Source organism: Pinus tabuliformis, chromosome 7 (genome assembly GCF_031772625.1).
Source record: "Pinus tabuliformis cultivar Carrire ecotype Pingquan chromosome 7, CPIR1, whole genome shotgun sequence".
In the NCBI taxonomy this organism is placed as follows: Eukaryota; Viridiplantae; Streptophyta; class Pinopsida; order Pinales; family Pinaceae; genus Pinus; species Pinus tabuliformis.
Genome location: NC_142293.1, coordinates 1253011445 through 1253033145, shown reverse-complemented (window position 1 = coordinate 1253033145; position 21701 = coordinate 1253011445). Strand labels below are relative to the sequence as shown.

The 21701-nt window shown below is 38.3% G+C and overlaps 1 protein-coding gene across 1 annotated transcript in view; it reads left to right on the top strand.

Annotated features, from left to right (window-relative positions):
* Positions 1–10303: 10303 nt before the first annotated feature.
* UGLYAH (ureidoglycine aminohydrolase) overlaps positions 10304–21701 on the top strand; it is a 369965-nt gene continuing 358567 nt past the window's right edge. The window contains exons 1-2 of the mRNA XM_089459625.1: positions 10304–10587; positions 10725–10853. Coding sequence (XP_089315751.1) covers positions 10530–10587; positions 10725–10853 — 187 coding nt within the window. The 5' untranslated portion in view covers positions 10304–10529. The remainder of the gene's footprint in view (positions 10588–10724; positions 10854–21701) is intronic.

The window sequence follows — 21701 nt, the reverse complement described above, 5'->3', positions numbered from 1 at the left end:
CAGGGATAGAGCTGAAGGTAGAATTGTCAACAACTTCCTGGTTCACACATGCATGGCCTTAAGAAATCTATCCAGAGCAATGGGAATTCCCTTTCCCCCTCTTCCCCCTACTCCGACATCCTCCAATTAAAATGCAAGGACCAAAGCAACAAAATCTTACCATTAGGGACACAAACACTCTAGTTTGGCTCACCTAGAAGCTCAAGCCAAGAAGCAAAAAGTAGTCGATAGCCATAGCTTTCCCAAACCAACAAGGAAGGCAAAGAAATTAGCTAGCCAATTTGGCATTGAGGGCCTAACCAATGGATAATCCTCATAGAGAGAGGCAAAATCATACATTGGCAAAGTGTTCATCGAATGGGAGTGTCCCCATTGGCTTCTTGAAGGATACAACAACCCATTCCTCTACCTGGAGCAACAAGAACAAGCTAGGAAGGAAAAGGAACAACAAGGCAAGGTTCCAAGGGAGGAAACACATCCCACCTAGACCAAGACCAACAAGGACAAGGGACATCCCTAATAGGAATGTTAAACCCCTAGGATAGACATTCTTAGAGTCTCAATTTTGCTTGTCACTTAGTTGCTCTTGTCTACTTAGTTTTAGTTATGTTTGCTTTGTTTTACTGTCGTTCTGTGAACATTATGGTTCATAACTCTTTGAGAGACCAATTGGTTTCCTTCTTATGGGAAAATGGTCTTCCCAATTCTCTCCTCAAAACACACATGTTTTTCTATCTACAAATAGATCGAGGATATAGACTATTCCAAACCTCTATGACTATAGTTTATGTAAATTTTTGAAAATATTAAGATTTTCGCTTTTTTTTTTTAAGGATTTTTCTCATCATTTACTCAATAAAAAATGAATAGAGAATTATATATAATTAACATATTTTATATATTTTTATTAACAATCACTTAAAAACTAATTTTAAAGTTATGAATTCAATTTTGTTGTTTATGCTTTTTATTTTTTTAAGTTTTAATCTTATACGATTAATTACTACAAATAGATTTTTAGTAAAAAAAAAAGTATGCAATAATAAATACAGACATCAACAAAAAGAAAATTATTTTGGAAACTTAAGCGGGAAAATCAACAAGATTTTTTCAATATAGTTTTTTGTACAGTATTACAATACAATATAATATATATCGCGACATCCATAAACCAACAGTCCATCACCATGGATTAGAATACAATTATAATTCCTTGATGAAAACTACAAAACCATGGGTAAGAGCACCATGCACCACCAAATTGCCAGAGGCAAAAAATTGTGTGTCAAAAATTACCAAAAATGGATGCAAAAAACCACGATTTTTTTTAATGGTGGGGTGCCTTTGAACCCCTCCTCAAGGGGGCTTTTGCCTCATAGGAATCCCCCAAGGAGGAAGGCCATTGCCCCCCTTGTGACCTCCATGTTGCACACGACGTAATGCACAACACATAAAAAGTAGTTATGCGAAAACTATAACACATACCCAACACTTCACATAGACTTACTTTATATTTATACCAATATAAGTTAAAAAAGTAAATAATACTTTTCTTGTAAATTGTTTTCCACCGTAAAAATATATTCACATGTCACACTTTCATTTTCTTTTAAGCTAAATTGCATTACCTCACATGAACCAAAAATACATTACAAATTTTGAGCCGTTCACTGTCATCAAACTTTACGACAGATGGTATCAACTTGCTTAGTGGGAAACTAGGTGTCTTTGACCATTTGTCGATAGAGTAGCAAGTCCAAAACTATAAAATAAGCATCATTTGCAACATCACTAAAGAGTCGATATGGACATCATACCATAAAAGACCAACAAAGAACATCTATAAGCTATGATTCATATGAATTCACTGGTGCCGTGTCTCTTGCATTCGATCTTGGACGGGATAATGAGGTGGTGATGCATGGGATGTGAAACTCAATTTAAGCCAGACGAGTGTACATTATCTCTATATGTAATCTCATGTTGCGCCACTCTCTTTTCACATCCATAAAGTGGGCAAAGATATTGTACTTATTTGCCTACCTTTCCATCAGGATCTTGCCCATCAAAGTTTTCATTTTCCAATAGAGAAAAAGAGCTTATATATATTTCTTCCTTTAGCCCCTAGTGTGACCAGGGTCTAAAATCAACTACCCAAACTCCTCCAATAACTCTTAGTTTGACATAGCATGACAATCTTCAGTAATAGTGTTTTTAAGAGTTTACATTTCATTACGAATATCATCATGGGTGGTTGCATGGAAGGCTTCAACAACCTCATGGGCTTGCTAATGGTCTCTATTATGGCCTTGAGGGCCTCGACCACCCCCCCCCCCACCCCACCTCTCTGGCTTCTCATGCATTGTTGCTGCATGGTGTCAAGTTGTCATGATATAACTCAATTTACAACAAAACATAAGATACATTTTAAGAAACACTAGAGAGTAGTCCATAGCGAGGCTCTAAGTACCATAGCCATAGGTAAACTAGGACAACCGAGACCACAAATAAAGCAGAAGTCTGCAACATATAGAAAGAAACTCACCCAGGGTCTATTTAAAGCAATCTGGAGCCCTCCCCTATACCTAGAATGAGACACTAAAAAACAACAATTGCCATGGCAAAGGCAATGAACCCACATAATGAAACAAACCCACAACAAATCTCTGAGCATTGACGCCTCAAGAAACCTGTCCCTACTGAGACCACAAGTAAAACAAAGTCTCATAACAAATAGACATAAGTTCCCACAAGGTCCAATTAATACAACAAAAAACCCTCCCCCAAACCTAGTTTGGGCCGCTAATCTACCCCAACTACCATAGCAACAACAATAAACCCATGCCCTTTCCTGACTAACACTGTCAATCCTCTGACATTTCCAATTAATTGCATGCATGCGTTTGCATGCTCAGGGGTGGCCACGCCGCCCCCAACCTTTGTGCCCCATTCAATCAAACATGGGGTGGTGGGCACGATTACCCACACCTCCACCTATTTCGAGCCGCACCCCATTAGGGAACATGTCGCACTGTCATTGATACTTCAACTTTAATGATTTAAAAGATTATCAATTATCCAATTTATAAGTGAAGAAATACTTTTTAAAATAATTTAAATGTACCTAATAATTATAATTAATAGCCACTCAATAAATCAACCAATCATTTTTTATTTTTATTTTTTTGTAAGCTTTGCAGGACTACATCTTTATCATGTCCAATATGTCATCCCGATCAGGACGAGGAATTGAACCGTGACTTCACATCAAGGAGTGTCTTACTTCACATTAAGGAGTGTCTTGACAGATCACCCGATCATCGTCTATCCAAAACCTTGTGGACAAATCAACCAATCAAATTAATTTATAAGAGTAAAATTATTACTTTTTAAATGTGTAATAATTTTTTATACAATGGAAAAACCCATCAGAACTCAATTGTCAAATCAACGGTAGGGACAACCATCACTAATTGTTATGCCAATGTAGGTTGACTTATCATAGTTATTCAAGAAAAATCACTCATTGTTATTCAAGAAAAATCACAACACTTGTAATTATGCTAGGTCCCTATAATACTAGTGATTCCCCCTATTACTATTGTCATTGTATCCCTTATTGTTATTATTGTGCCCCTATTGTCCCCATATTGTTATTAGTGTGCCTCATATAAACCCACTATTGTTATTGTTGTGCCCTTATGTTATTACTGTTAGGTCAACTTGATTATATTGTGACCCCTTAGACTCCTATATATAGAAGGGAGGTTTAGGCATTCGTATCATCCAAGAATTGTTCATTTGTGTAATGTAAAGGAGGTTGCCCCCTCAAAGAGGCTGAATTCTAAGGCGTTGATCTATCTTTTCTATCTTTTTGTGAGCTGGTTTCCTAACATTTGGTATTAGAGCTTTGGATTCTAGGGTTTTGCTGCTCCAAACAGGTCATCGTGGAATTTTCGCTATAATTTTTTTTTGCCATGTTTCAGAAGCTAAGAAAAAAACCCATTTGAGCCAAAATCGTTCTAAACTTTAGGTCCGAATTTCAAAGCTCTTCTCACTATATTTTCGGAAATATGATTTGAGGAAGTTAGGGTTTTTGCAGACTCCTAAATTACATTCCAAACAAGTGACCTGGGGAAAATTATCATAAATTTTGTTCTGAGCATCAGATTGAAATTTCGTAAGAAGTTTCAGAAAGAGGATGGCCTGTAGTTTTTTGTAGTTAGTTTCAAGTACTAAGGTCGAAATAGTGACACGTGGAACTTTGTACAAGTTCGCTCTACTGAACTAGTCTATAATCAGGTCACCATGGGAGATTTGGCATAACTCTTCCTTGGAGAATCCAATCTTGATTAGACTTGCAGGGTTAGAAAGAGGACTTAAAGGGCTACTATAGGATACGATTTCAGATATTCAAGATCCGTAGTTACAAAGATACAACAGATTCAATATCGAGATCTTACAAAGTGAAAAAAAGGTGTGTAGTTTTGTTTTTTAATTTTGCATAATATTGGTTTGAAAAATTAGTTTGAAGGAATTCAAAGGGAATAGTGAAGCATTAATTGATGCCCCGAAAAAAGAAAATGGGAACACCTATTAAGAAACCTGAAATCTCTAGCATGAATCGTGAAGAAGAGGAAGAAATGCAACATGATATATCAAAATTACAAGACCAAGTACAACAAATTTCACTCTCACAAAAGGTAACTAAAGCCAAGATGAATGGCGTGGAAGCTAATATGAATGGAAGGCAAGTTAAGATGGATGGCATGGATGCTAAGATGAATGGAATGGATGCTAAGATGGAAGAATTGAAGATAAATTTGAATAAGTTGCTACAAGAAATGGTTACTAATGGTGAAAGGGTAGTAAAGGAAACTCATGATGAGAAAAAAAGAAATGTTAATCATGATTTCATACACTCTAATGTTGGATTGAAGAGCCACCATATTCTAAAAATCGATATGAGGAAGTTTGATAGCAAGGATCCCGGAACATGGATACTACAGATGGAGCAATTTTTCGATCTAGATAATGTGCAAAACACACAAAAGGTATGTATTGCAACTTTAAATTTGGAACCAAATCAGTTTGTATGGTATTGATGGCTTTGCTGTTGTAAACAAATTGTCACTTGGGCAATTTTTACGAAAAAAATGATAGCACATTATGAGGATACGAAAAACAACACTTTTTTTAGCCAATTAATAAATCTCAAACAAAAGGGTTCAATGATGGAGCACATTGAGGACTTCCAAAAATTGAACATAAGGGTAAAATATATTTTAGAGGAGCATAGGATTGATGTGTTCATAGGGACTTTAAAGGATAATATCCAACATGAGGTTCACCTTTGGGAACCTGATTCATTGGAGAAGCCATTCAGGTTAGCAAGAAAAATGGAAAACAAAATTACGACAACTAGGAAAACTACCACTCACAACTATAAAGATGGAAGTGTTGTTGCCCCTAGCCTTCCACAACCTACAAGCCTGACACCACAACAATTGGAAGAAAAAAGAGCAAAAGGGCTTTGTTACAGTTGTGATAGAAAATTCACTAAAGGTCATAAGTGTGTTGAGAAGAAGTTATTCTACATAGATTGTGAAAAGGAGGGAGAAAAGGAACAAGTAATGTCAAAAGAAGAGGATATACTCCAGGAACAAACCATAGATAAAGAAGAAATGAATCCGACCATATCTTGTAATGCATTGGCTGGAATTACGACTCCTCAAACTATCAAGATAGAAGGACATATCAAGAAGAAAAGGGTAATAGTGTTGATTGATTTGGGAAGTACCCATAATTTTATTCATTGTAAAATAGCCAAGGAATTGAATTGCTTCCTATATCTAGCACCAGAGTGTCGAGTGATGGTTGCAAGTGGAGGAACCATAAATTGTTGTGGAAAGTGCCATCATATCAAGCTATCCATGGGAGAATATGTATTGAATAGCCCAATTATTTCTGTTCCAATGGGTGGTGCTGATGTTGTATTAGGAGTCCAATGGCTACAATCCTTGGGTACAATAGCTTTTAATTTTCAAGAACTTTTCATGAAATTTTGTGTGGAAGGAAAGGAAGTTGAATTAAGGGGTATTGCAGGGAAACTGGGAAAGATAATCAGCTCTAATGGTATGACAAAGCTTCTAAAGAAGGAACAATGAGGGTAATTGCACAATTATGTTCGCTAGAGGTTCCCACATCGAAATCACCTATTTCTCCAGATCTCCAAAAAGTCTTGGACAATCATTCCAAGGTGTTTGAGACTCCCAAAGGCCTCCCACCTATTCGTGATCATGATCATGCTATTCATTTGATTCCAAGAAGTGTTCCTCCAAACATCAGGCCATACAGATGTCCCTATGCCCAAAAGAGTGAAATTGAACGTATGGTTGCAGAAATGCTAGAGGCTAGTATAATTCAACCTAGTCAAAGTTCTTTCTCTGCTCTAGTAGTATTGGTGCACAAGAAGGATGGATCATGGCACATGTGTCCGGATTATAGGGAGCTCAACAAGCTCACTATTAAAGATAAATTTCCCATTCCTGTCATTGATGAATTGCATGGATCAATTTACTTCACCAAATTGGATCTTCGTTTTGGATATCATCAAATCATAATGAAGACTGAAGACATTCCGAAAACAGCGTTTAGAACTCATGAGGGTCATTATGAATTTTTGGTCATGCCTTTTGGCCTTACCAATGCACCTTCTACATTTCAAGTTTTGATGAATTCCATTTTCAAACCCTTCCTTAGAAAATTTGTGTTAGTATTTTTTGATGATATACTAATCTACAACAAGTCTTGGAAGGATCATGTTGAACATGTTGACAGGGTGCTCAAACTATTGAAGGAGAAAGAATTATATGCAAAAAACTCCAAATGTTTCTTTGGAGTACAAGAGGTGGAATATCTGGGTCATATTGTATCTCATGAAGGTGTTAAGGTAGACCCTAGCAAAATTAAATCCATTAAGGAATGAGAAATCCCCACATCCATAAAGCATCTGCGAGGATTTCTCGGGTTGACAGGGTATTATCGCAAGTTTGTTAAGAATTATGGGAGAATAGCAGCACCTCTAACAACATTATTGAAGAAAGATGCATTTTCATGGACTCCAAAAGCAAAAAAGGCCTTCAAACATCTTAAAGAGGCAATGTGCCAAGCACCGATCTTAGCTATGCCAGACTTCACAAAAACCTTTATTGTGGAATGTGATGCTTCAGGAAATGGAATTGGTGTTGTTTTAATGCAAGATGAAAGACCCATTGCTTTCGAAAGTCATCCAATCAAAGGAAAGTATTTACACAAAGCTATTTATGAGAAGGAAATGTTGGCAATACTACATGCACTTAAGAAATGGTGACCCTACCTAATGGGAAGACACTTCAAGGTAAAAACGAATCATGATAGTCTTAAATACTTTTTAGAACAAAGATTACCCTCTGAAGAGCAACAAAAATTGGTCACAAAGATGTTGGGTTATGACTTTGAAATCATCTGCAAAAAAGGGAAGCAAAATGTTGTGGCAGATGCACTCTCAAGAAAGGATGAGGAAGTGGAAGCATTGTTGTGTGCCATTTCTATTATCCAACCAGATTGGATAAACGAAGCAAGGGATGAATAGAAGAATGATGAAGAAGTGTGGGCACTCATTCAAAAGTTATAACAAGATCCGAGTACATCTGATACGTTTAGCTAGAAAAATGATTCGTTATGGTACAAAGATCGCTTATACCTATGTAAGAAATCCCAACTCAAACAAAAGATTCTTATGGAATTGCACACTTCTCCCTTAGGAGGGCACTCTGGATTTTTAAAAACTTACCATAGGGTTAAGAAGGAATTTTCTTGGGATGGCCTTAAATTGGATATTCAAAAGTTTGTGGTGGAATGTTTGGTTTGCCAACAAAATAAAGTTGAAACAATTAAGACCCCAGGTTTATTACAACCTTTATCCAATCCAAGCCAACATTGGGAGGAGGTTTCAATGGATTTCATCACAGGTTTACCCAAGTCCAAAGGAAAGAGTGTCATCATGGTAGTAGTTGACAAACTTACCAAGTATGCACACTTTTGTGCATTATCGCATCCATTTAAAGCCAATACAGTTTCTACTGCATGTATGGAAACAATTCAAAAGCTACATGGAAACCCAAAGATTATTGTAAGCAACAGAGATCCCATTTTCACTAGAAATTTTTGGACAAAATTATTTTCTTGTCTCGGTACTCAGTTAGCTCATAGCTCATCTTATCATCCTCAATCTGATGGGCAAACTGAGATAGTAAACAAATGTTTGGAAGGATATCTTCATTGCTTTGTATCTGATAAACAGACACAATGGGTAAAATGGTTGCCTCTGGCTGAATGGTGGTATAACACTTCCTTCCATACTGCAGCAAAAATGACCCCATTTATGGCACTTTATGGATATCATCCACCATCCATCACATCATATTTAAGAGAAAAGTCTAAGGTTCAAGCAGTGGAACATCACATCAAGCATCAACAACAAATTCTCCCTCTTAAAGGATAACCTCATGTTGGCACGTAATAGAATGAAACAACAGGCAAATCAACATCACAACGAAAGAAGTTTTGATATAGGTGACTGGGTATTCCTATGGCTACAACCATATAAACAAATGTCCCTCAAGAAAGCTAAGAAGGATAATAAATTATCACCAAAGTATTATGGTTTGTGCAAGGTATTGCAAAAGATTGGTGTTATGGCATACAAATTGGAGCTTCTTGTAGCTTCCCAGTGTACCCAGTTTTCCATGTTTCATGTTTAAAGAAGGTTATAGGTGACAAGCTCCTAGTTCAAACAATATTACCAGAACTTGATGAGGAAGGGAAAATCATATTGGAACCGGAAGCAGTCACAGAAACAAGAACTCGACAACTACGAAATCGATCAATTTCGGAGTATCTCATCAAGTGGAAGAGCTTATCTGCTGAAGATTCCACATGGGAGGATGAGAATTTTATACAGAAGCATCCAGAACTACTCAAGCGTTGAGGACAACGCTTTTCGGAAAGAGAGGGGCATGTTAGGTCCTTATAATACTAGTGATCCCCACATTACTATTGTCATTGTATCCCTTATTGTTATTATTGTGCCCCTATTGTCCCCATATTGTTATTAGTGTGCCCCATAGAAACCCACTATTGTTATTGTTGTGCCCTTATGTTATTACTGTTAGGTCGGCTTGATTATATTGTGACCCCTTAGACTCCTATATATAGAAGGGAAGTTTAGTCATTTGTATCATCCAAGAATTGTTCATTTGTGTAATGTAAAGGAGGTTGGCCCCTCGAAGAGGTTGAATTCTAAGGCGTTGATCTATTTTTTCTATCTTTTTGTGCGTTGGTTTCCTAACAAATTACTTGCTAGTAGTCCTTAAGGGGGTAAACTTTTGTTCCTACGAGATGCCTCTGGTAGTCCTTAAGGGGGCTGTGAGATGCCTCTATGTAAGGGCAGCTAACCTGTTAGCTCTTAGCAAAGCAAAAGTAATTTTAGGAGATACTCCAGGCCCAAATCAATAAATGTTTTTAAATCAAATGTTAAAATTTTAAATTAATTAATTATTTTTGAATATTTTAATAATTTTAACATGATCTACCATCTTTAAATAAAACTTTTAGTGATCATGTCCAATTATAGTTTTTTATAAAATTTTTGATGATCATGTTCCATTACAATTTCTTATTAAGACCTAGATCCATCTTAACTTCAGATCTAGCAAGGGTGGAGAGGGATCAAATCTCTTTTCACTGTAAATGAGGTTTGCATCTCAAGAGATTTGATCCCTCACAAAACTTGATAAATCCAAAATTAAAATGGATCTAGAGTGATTTAATTCCCTTTTAAATAAACTATGTTCGAAATGAATACCATGATGTTATCTTTATTTTAATGTTATTTTGACCAAATAAAAATATTTTAATATATTTTTTCCATTTTTTAATTTAAAATTTATTTTTACGGATTTTAAAATATAAATAATTTTATTAAAACATAAAAATATTATATTATTATTTTTAAATTAAAATATTAATATTAACTATTTTACTTTAATCTTATTTCAATTATAAATTTTATTTTATTTTAAGCAAAAATATTAAATACGAAAGAAAAGAAAAAGAAAACACATAACAACATCTCCTGCTATACAACCACCTCGAGACACCGTAATAATTTCATTGAATTATAATTTTTTTAAAATCATAAATATAATATATATAAAAAGATAAAATAGAAAGAAATTTCTGTGTCATAATCAAACAAAACATGAAACCAAAACCTCAGGCCATGTCAGATGAGTATACGACGAACTTCACTTATAACAAACTTTTGGAATTGCATGACTTTCAATCGAGATCATCAAAGCCACAGAGCAGTATTTGGGATGGCCAACATTACATTTGCTGAACACTAAGCTGCACCTCACGCTGTATAAGCTATTTTGCTGTGCCAATTGATCTTATTCACCCCAAGCATTGGCAGGGTCATCTAAATGCAGAAATTCCATTATTGTATCCTCTGCAATGTCTTCATTCAGCTCCTCCACTGGGGTATATGCTTGCTTTCCGTGTTAAAAAAGGGCACTGGTTTTCTGTGGGATTTTGCTGCAATTTTTGGAGAGAAGAAGCCATATACTTACTTCTTCGATTTAATCCCCATCTAATATGGTTCATTTCTGTATTAACAGGCCCGCTTATGGCGGTCTCGCAGTTAGAGGGCTTGTGTGCTGGGCCATGGGAACCCATCGTCAAGCCTGATGGACAAAATATTTATGCAAAAGTTAGCAATCCCACTCTTTCCCCTTCCCATCTTCAAGGTATGTCGTCAGTTCTCAAAAGCACAGAGGGAGAAGATATACATATATATTTGTTACTTTCCTTTAAGTTAACAAAACTGCGTCTATATCCCCAAATTAATCAGTTAAAAATATAGAAAACATTCCGAAGTTTTTCTGTCCACGAAAAGTCTGGCCAAATGTTGCAGGTGTGCTGATCAAGTTGTTGATTCTGATTCAGAGTCACTTCTTTATTTGTTTCTTATTCTCTGACCATTAATGATCAGTGCAATGAGTTTGATTAAATTCAGTGGCTTCTTGAAGTACTTTTAAGGTTTTCTGAGACATAAAGATTTTTCTCTCTTGCCTTGTCGGAGTCTCCTTGTTTTACAACCATGCACAAGTGGTTCCTACACTTTTTCGGTTTTGAGCTAACGAAGCTCAGGGCGCAAGCGTAACTCCGTCTTAATTATGCACCCGTGTTCTCACCAGTAGGTTCAGACTTCGCTCCAACCCCTTACGAAGTTTTGATCATCACGACTATTTGCTTACTGTTTTGGTCATTGCACTCCAGGAAACCCGGGGCACTCTCCAAATTACCTTTCTAAAATGATCCAATAAAGTCATTTGAAATAGGGTAGGGGAGTGAATGGTAAAAACCCCATCAATCTGCTTTTGATTGCCCTGGAGATTTGTTACCGGAAATAGTACACCAGGGTACTTGAGCATTTCTCATGATGGTATCTGAAAAAACAGCCAGAATCAAATAAAAACAAAAGGCAAAAGATAACGATAAATGGCACTTAACCATTTCTATATCAATGTAATTTGATTTGTAACTTGAAATTGTACATTTTGTGGATTACTTTTGAGTTTTAAATGGATTTGGATTAGCTAAATAATCTATTACATGCGTAATATGCACAGTGCGAAGGGGTGGACCATTTGTTATCCTGAAACTCTCAGGCCCCCACATATTGTTCCATTGCCATTTCTTGTTTCTTATTTCAGCTCAGTGGTGACATAGCCCTGAACAGAGGAGGGTAGGCCCTATTGTATATGCATCACCCCTAATCTGGCAACTGTTGAAATGCTAAAACTATACTATGGTTTATTTCCTTAAAAGAGTATACAAAAATGAAAGCACACTGTATGGATTGATATGCACGTGCCTGTAGATATCAGATTTGTGGGTTTAGGTGTTGGGTTTAGGATCTGCTATGTGTTGTATTTTTGAATTTTGAGTTAACAGCCTTCAGGGGTATTCTATGGTAAGCATTCACACAAAGTGATTTTCATGGATTGCAAAACAATGCCTAAATCATCCTACAAGTAGTTACAAACTACAAGACAAGAGTTGTTATATATATCATCTGCCCATTCACCTCCCTTCGACAGTAGGGTACTAATTCACCCAAATCTCTTTTGAATCATCTATCAGGAGCTCTCAATAACTCATTTACAAGTTTCCATACCATCTAAATGCAAAATTATAGTCAAACATAGTATATCTCAATTTATCTTTCATTCAGCCCATACAAAATGGCGCGTTCATTCAGCTTATACACAACGGTAAAAGGCACAACTAATTGAAGTATTTTCATTCCACATCATGATTTATATAGAGAACTCATGTGCAATACGCATATTTCCCTTTAACACTTCATCATTCAAACACAACATACCATAAATATTAAAACAAAGTATTCATAATTGTCATTGAAAATACTTATCTGTATGAAAATATGCTCATGTGGACTGGCTACGTAGTAGCAGTTTTCCTCCCAGCCATGTGCATCCACTATGAACACCACCCCAGGCCTTGCTACGAAACTGCAAGGGCAATGACTGTCTACTGGAATTCTTTTTCTCGTGTCTCAAAGACCACCCCAAAATAGTGTTGCATGATTTGAGAGAGAACAATAGCAATGACCACAAATCTCATTGCTAAATTGAAGTGGCACATATTCAAGCGTTAAATCAGCTCATACAAGTGATCAAAACTCAACACGGGATACAAATTTAACAACAGCAATACCCCTCTTGGTTTCTCATGCACCAACAACTCATTTATAGAACATTACTCACAGGCTCAACAATGACATGGCTACACCATTTGAGTAACAAAACAAGGAACATTGCACAACAACAACATGGATCCTCATAGATAAAACCATGGATGAGAATAACTACAACGGTACAACCGTATCCTTGTCATGATCCCAGGGTGACTGCAACCTACAAACTTTCTACTGGGAGAACACTCTAAGACTCAAACAGCCTAGTGGCTCCTACAGTCTAAAAACATGACCAGAACTATTACATAACAAGTTACAACCAAGAGAGAATTGTGGAGCAGCATAGCGGAAGGAAGAAAAATGTATTGCCCCCTCAGAAGCAGCTTCTCCAAGATGAGAAATATAACATAAACCAATGGGGGAATGAAGGTATGCACGTTGGGAGATACCTCAAAAGTATATTTTGTTTGGATACAATGGAGAGTTCTCAAATTGACATTTCGCAAGGCATATTTCGTCCACTTGACCCCCCTTCCCCTCTAGTTGCATTATAGCCTTGTGATGTCCCCAAGTTCCAACAGTTATTTACATGAAATTTACATTATATTTCATGTGATTATATCATGGTGATGTCATCAAGTTCAATTTAGGAAAATGTAATAAATCCTAAGTGTTCACGGTTGGGGCTTTGGCTTTGGGCTCTACAATAAGAATATATACATATTGATATAAGTACCTTTTAACATTACGAGTGTTTTCAATACGAAGACATCCATTCAAAATGTCCAAATATACAAACTATTACATACCAATTATATGGAACTCAAGGGTATGGAGACAGGGTATGACATTCCCCTTCCCCTTGGAATAACATCGATCTTGGTGTGATCTTTCTAGCTCAATTCAACTCAGGAATGACACATCTTTTTTCTTTGCAACTAGATATGGCATAAATTACATCTAATTGTATCCTCATTGAGCGACAGTGCTTCCAGGCACAGTTCCAGGACATCTCATCCAAGCTCTATCTCATGGAGGCCATTATCAGACCCACGGTCCTTTATGGCTCCGAGATCTGGGGACCTAGTTTACTACAGTCAGATTGGGCCACAATGGAGAGAGTCCAGACCCCGCTTCTCCGGTGTATCATCCGCCGCAGATGCATAGTTTCGTAGCCCATTATTCAAGAAGATTTCGGGGTCCACCCATTTTGCCTTGAGGTCTTCTTTTGCTTGGTCTCTTTCCTCCATAGAGTCAAGGCTTACAGGGATTTTGCTATTGAGAGAGAGAGATCCCTATCTTGCACTTTGTTCTTCAGAGGCCATCGCTTTGGATACCCCCTCAAGTCGTGCTCGTGGATTGTTTGCATACGCATCTTGACTCCTTTAGTGAATTGACCATGTCCTGAGAGCGCCTTCCTCTTACCGACTCGACAAGTACTGAATCACATCATCAAAGAGGATATCTATAGATTATACATTCAGATCACTTGACATACCCCTCGGTGAGCCTTGGCTCAAAGATGTCTTTCTACCTATAACATTTTTTGGAGCTGCAGGATGGCCTAATTGCCTACCCCCCTTATACTCGCAGGCACTGGGTGCACTCACTTAGGATCCCGCTAGGGCAGCTTCGAGTTGGGTCCCATCAACTTTGGGTGGAGACAGAACACCATATACCGCAATCTAATAGGTTTGCTAGTTATGCCACCTATAGGAGTTGGAGACTGAGATGCACCTCATTTTTTGGTGCCCCATATACTATGAGATCAGAGGACAATATCATTGCTTATATAGAGAGTTTGAAGGATCCCTCTCTACCTTCTTCCGGTATCCTGACCAAAGATGCTTAACCCTCTTCATTAGGGAGATATTTAGACATAGATCTTAGATCTTCCATACCCTGCCTCACTCAAGGACGATTCAGATGATCACATCGTACTTTTCAGTTGATGCAGTGGATCGAAGCAACAAGCAAAGAGCTAAGTTCTAGGGTATTTCAGATAGTAGAGTAGTGAGACCTCGTGTCTCCCTCAACACTCGTGTTTGGGATAGTGTTGCAGGAAACGTCCCCCCCCGGATCTAAACCTCGATCTGTGATCCGTACAGATGTGTGGGGGAAGCGCCGTACGAAACGTGTTTCCGAAAAACCGAAACGCGTTTCCGAAAAACCGAAACGCGTTTCGGACTGATAAACATGCTTCCTGGAAATTCTGGAAGCGTGTGACCGAAACACGTTTCGGTTTTTCCAAAACGCGCTTCGTACGATGCTCCGGAGTACGAAGTGTACGGATCGCGAGCGATTCTGTACACGCTTCCTCCATTTCCGTCGGGTGGCAAAAAAAACGCTTTTTTTTTGTATTTTGACTTGTCGGGGGTGGGTCCACCTTGGGTTAGGGTGAGGAATGAAGGGATTTAAGCCCCCATTCATCTCTCATTTTCTCACTTTGAGTTTATGAGAGTTGGAGAAGAGAAGAGAGGAGAAGAGAAGAGAAGAGAAGAGAGGAGAAGAGAGGAGAGCTTGGAGGAGTGAAGGAGGAGGAGCTAGGAGAAGGAGGAGGAGCTTGGAGTAGGAGCTTGGAGGACTTCATCTACAAGAGCTAAAGAGGTAAGTGCAAACCCCAAACTCCCTTATTTTTTTGACATTTTTTTTTTGTATTTTTCTCCTCCCTCTCCTACTCTTTCCCATTGTTTCTACTTGCTCATTTAATTGCAGGTTGTCCACCACCTATATCCATATTCCAAGATGGTGTTCTTTTGGCTTCTATGTATCATTCCACTTTTGGTTTTAATGATGGCAAGGGGGAGTAGGAATAGAAGGGAAGAAGCACAAGAGGACAGTGGTCCCAATATGAGTGACCCAATGTATGATGAGGAGGAAGGGTTTGAAGAGGAAGGGGATGAAGTTGAACCTGAAGGGGAAACTGAAACACTAGAGGGGAAAGCTGCATTAACACCCTTGTGGAACTATGTGACCAAACTTGAAGGGGGAAAGGGTGGTGGAAGCTACAAATTTTTGTGCCTTCATGGTTGTCATGAAGGAAAACCATTTAGTGGTTCATATAACTGTGTGAGGAGGCATCTTTGTGGGGTGATTGACAGTGATGATAAAAAGGGTGTTGTGGGGATACAAATTTGCCCAAACATTTCTTCTAAACAAAGAAGAAAATACATCCAAATAGAGGAGGTTGCACAACAAAAAAGCAAGAAACAAAAAACTCATTTTGAATCAAGTGCAACCTCTAGATTTGGTAGCTCATCTCCTCATGGTACTTCTGGAAGCTCTAGAGGTAAAAGAACAATAGGGGATTTCCTTAATGTTGCTGGGAGGGATGATGTGGATGGAAAGATAGTCCGATTTCTTTGTGCTTGCGGTGTACCATTCAATGTGCTTCGCTCTCCCTATTGGCATGAAATGGTAAAGGCCATCAATGAAGCCCCAAAAGGATGCAAGTCCCCCAACTATGAGAAAGCTAGAACAATGTTATCAGAAAGAGAAAAAGCAATGGTTCAAAGAGCTTTGACTCGTTTTAAAAATGAGTGGGAAGATTGTGGGGTATCCATTGTATCAGATGGGTGGACAAATATTAGAAACCAACATTTGATAAATGTTCTTGGTGTTTCTGCTAGTGGTGCAGTATTTATTACATGTCATGACTCCTCCTCCATCAGTGCATCTTCCCAAAACATTGCAGATCTCCTATTGCAATCAATCAAAGATGTTGGTCCGAATAATGTGGTTCAAGTGATCACGGATAATGCAACGAATTGTAAGGCAGCATGAAAAATTATTGAGCGTACTCATCCACACATCTTTTGGTCTGGGTGCCTGGTTCACACATTGAACCTTTTGATGCATGATATTGTGAAGCATAAAGAATGTGGGTGGATTAATGAGCTTTACAGGAGAGGGAAGCAACTCATTAAATTCATCACAGGGCATACAAGGGTAAACTACTTCTATGGCACTTACTCCAAGTTGCAGTTGCTTAAACTTGCAAAGACAAGATTTGCCAGTTATTACCTCACCTTTAGGCGGCTAGTGAAGGTGAGACAAGCTTTAACTAATATGGTGTGTGCTGAAACATGGGATGAAATTAACACTGATAGAGATGGTGCTAATGCAGCCAAGGACACTATTCTTGATATGTACTTTTGGTCACAGGTTAAATATGTTTTGCAATTCACCAAACCAATTTATTACATGATCAAGTTTGGAGATTCAGATCGACCAATAATTGGGGAGGTGTATGAGCAAATGGATAGCATGTTGGGGCAGATTAAAGACATTGTTAAACCTAGAGATATCACCTTGTACAATTATATTCGTGCAGAGGTGGAAAATCGATGGGAAATGCCAAATGTTCCATTGCATGCATTAGCATATGTTTTGACACCTAAATACTAGCATCCATCATGGCTTTCAACATCAGCACCTGGGGGGGGGGGAAGCAGGAGAAAACCACACCAAGATCAAGAGGTTAACAAAAAACATATGATTGCATTGAGTAAATTAGTCCCTGATGAGGAGGAGGCTGCCATGGTACAGAGACAGTTGAGCAACTATATGCTTAACATTGGTCCATTTGGGAGCATGCATGCAATTAGAGATCAAGAGACTTTTTCTTCTCTTGAGTGGTGGAACATGCATGGAGGGGCTACTCCACTTCTACAGACTTTGGCATTGCGGGTGCTATCACAGGTGGTAAACACTTTTTCCGCAGAGAGGTGTTGGAGCTCTTATTCTTTCATCCACAGTGTTAAAAGGAACAGGTTGAGTTTAGACTGGGCAGAGATTTTGGTTTATGTTCATTACAACTTGCGATTGTTGTCCCATTACTGTGATGATGCAAAGACTAATAAAGACCTTAAGATTTGGGACAGGAATCCAGAGGAGCCCAATTTGGAAGATGGAGTGTTGCGATTAGAGCAATTAGAGGATGCTCTTATCCAGGTATGTCCATTGTGGTATGAATTTTCCTTATAAAACATTTCTCTAATTCATGTTTTTAATTTTTTTTGTTAACTAGTGCTTTTTTTTTGGTATGAATTTTTTGAGCGATTCCAGGATGATGATGATCGTGTTGAGATGCCACCCCTATTTGGTCGCTTGGTTCCTAGGTTCCATGGTTCAACGCCAACAGCGGGGGGTTCTTCTTCATCAGTTTCAGTGCCACAACTTCCACAGGCACCATCTTCTTCATTGCCACCACGTGGAGGCCCGCTGCAACGTACTCTTCGTGGTGGAAGGAGGAGAGATTAGTAGATATATTCACATTTTACTACTTTTGTCATAGATTAATCATTAGACTTGTAGGCTTGTGAATTTGAACCTTTTTTGTCTTGGCAGTGACCAAGTGACATATTTTGTAAACATTATTATTTGAATTTTGGACATGACAAATGTTGACAGTTGCTCACTTGCTAGATAAATCATAATATGCTCTATGTTTTATGTTTTATAATATGCTTAAATGTTTTATGTTTTATAATATGCTTAAAAATTTGATGTATGTTTGTAATTGCTAGAATATAGATGGTTGATGTTCGAATAATTAATCATTGATGTACATACTAGTAACTACAATGGAATCATGGATGCCATATCTATCTTGATTTATGCAAAAATATGCATGTTTTCATGTCTTCTACAACTAATTTGGTATTTGGGATGTTTGTTTTGAGTATAAATGCAAAAATATATATATATATATATATATATATATATATATAGCAGACGCTTTGCTTCCTAGATTTTTGGAAAATGACGCTTCCGCATCCCCGCTTCCAAAAAACGTCCTCGTTTCGTCCCCGCTTCGTGCAACATTGGTTTGGGAGGCCAACTGCTACCCTTGAGACTGTTGTGGAGGTGCCGAAAAACACATAAGTTCACTCACACCTAGAGCATCAGAGGGTTCAGTATTAGACGATTCTCGAATAGGCCCCCTCCCACCCGATAGGTTTCTCCCCAACCCCAGCGGAGCAACTAGAGACATATCCAAAGCTTCTTTCCTTTGGCCTAGGATGGTAGGAGTATCCCTCTCTCCTACACACCCACCCTCCCAGGATCATGCAGCTAGACTCCTCATTGGATCCAGAAGACTTCGATAGAGAGCCAACACCACTGTCGCCTCCCTTGCTGTCAACTATCAAACTTGGGCACTCTTGACATCATCAATCTCTAGCCCTGGACTTATTCACTTAGCCTTCTACATGATCTGGTTATATACATGTTTATGAGGCTGTCCTATTATTGTATCTTTCTTTACTTCATTTATCTTAGATTTAACTTTGACATTTTCTAGGAGTTGCATTCGCACTCCGACATTGTAATTGTACTGGTTTATCCTTGTGTCAGATTGACCTATTTATGGTCATTCGTTGGACATTAATAAAATTATCTTATCATGAAATCATGAAAGGGATGTCATCATAATAGTTGGTATTGAATGTTCTCATCACTACTTATTTGTGGACATTATGGTATCATATTCATTGTCGATTTAGATTTGCTGGCCAAAACCAAGACAAGAGAAGTTTAATTACTTTTTTTAGCAAGCCATTTTCGAATCTATTAAGTGTTGAATATTTGCCACTTATTAAGAGGTGTAAATCATTTACATATTTAACCACCCAACCAAATTTAATTACTAATATGACATAAGTGCTTATCAATGTTTCTCTTGTGAGAGTGTGCGAAACAATTTTTGAGGATTTGAAGTTCAAACCTTGGTGGGGACTATAACACTTCCCCAATTTCATCTTCCTAGTTGTCTTTGTTACCCACGCAAGTGAGTAACCCCTTGGAGAAAATATTTCCCCCGTTTGATTAGCTTGCCAACTAGCAACTCAATGATGATCCATAGATAGCTATGCCTTAGAACTTTCCACATATGCTCCAGTCAATGTTGTTCTTCCATCTAGCATACTTCTTGAAGTAAGGTGGGTCATCTATTATAAGGTACACTATCCATTTTTGTATTCATGAACTTTCATTTAATGTTAAGGGCATTCTAATATGAATCACAAATTGAGTTGGATGATTGACCATTGATGATTGTATCCTTTTTCTCATGCTTCACATGGAATGTTATCCCCTTGCCCGTAGTCCATTGTGACCTTCCCCGAGGCCTTTTCTTTCCACTATCTAGGAGGGGCACAAATAGGAGGCACTGATTGATATAGCGTGCCCAAGGTAATCCATACTTATCACTTTCCATTAGTCCCTTGTATCCACCTCCATTCGTTGAGTTAATTGTTGTTTGTCATTGACATTGGCACCCTTTATCCTCATCTTTGAGTAAGGGCCCAAAAACTTTGCCCTCATGAGGTTGATGCAACTAAAAGAAAGATAAAAGCATATATAGCCATAAATGAAAGAAAATGTAAAATGCAAAAAATGGTTGGGACAATTTAAAGTGCGTGGACAAAATCCTAGCATGAGCTCTACTCACCTCATTAGCCCTAATCCAATTCCTAGCATATTGTGCTCAATCTAAATAAAAGGAACTTATGAATATCCCAACCCCGATGAGCAATAAACCGCTACATCCTTAAAGAGGTATTGGAAAGCATCAGGCAAGTTGGTTACCCAAGCTATGCAAGAAAGAAAAAGAAAATATTTGAAGTGAAAGGCACACTAGATGGGTGGTAACTCAACCACGCAAGATTACTCCCTCTTCACGTCATTGCACTCAAGATGTTGAACCTCATTTAGCTATTTCCAAGGCAATGATATCTTCCTTGAAGTCTTTCCCATTCCATGTCCACCTTTATCACATGCACCTATAGATTGATGTGTCTTCTTAGGAATTGTCCTTCTCCTTAGGATTGGAAGCACCTAATAGGGCTATTGAATAGCCATCTCAAACATAGGTGTGGTAACTTTTTTTTGGTCAAATAAGAGTGGATCCTTCAATTAACCGAACAAAGATTACATATGGTACACGTCTTTGCAAGTGTAAAGACCAACAAAAGACAGACCGGTATAAGATCAACAAACAACCGGGACATCCGAACCCAAAACCTTACATTCATACCCACCAAAGCCCCTTGGGCAAAACCTAAATGAACAAACTGCCGAACTCTCTGCAATTCTTCTCCTTCAAATCTTACCGCTCAATCTCCCCAAAACTTAACCCTCAAACCCCACCGTCGATCTAACTTTCCATTGGACGGTTGAAAATTTCTCCAATCTGCCGAGATCCACCGTCTATCTTACCTTCAATCGGACGGTAGATAATCACTCCGATCAACCGAGTTGCACGGTGATCCTGCACCGTTGATCAAAACCCATTTGATCTGACGGTCCACAAGTCATCACTGCTGAAACTTACGCGGTATTTACACGCTTTACGGACCCGATATAGATTATAACCTTGGTCTAAAAAGATATTGGGTCTGCTCAACCCCTTAACTTCTGATCAATTTGAAATTTGATATCCATTCGATATCGAAGGCCAACAGAGTCTATGGTCTGCGGCCCATCAATAAGCACGATGTTTATCCCATCTTCCACTCCCTCCAAGCACGCTGTTTATGCTATGGCGTAAGCATTGACTTTGGGATCTACAGTTAGGATTCGCTTTGGCACTTCAACCAGGCTCCAGGACTTCTGCTCATTTCCACTCCCGCTAGTCTTCCTCCTGCTCATTATTCATGATCTAGAAGTACTCTATATCTTTGGCCACCTGTCTATGACAATCTTCCCTTAGTTTACCAGAGGGTATAGAATCCCAGTCATACCAGATATAACTCTCCTTGCATATCATGCCTTCATTTGCCAGACGATCAGCTAACATATTGGATTTTCTTCGCACATGAACAAAATTGACTGTTCTCAGGGTTCGCAAGTGGGAGTGAATGCGCTGAAA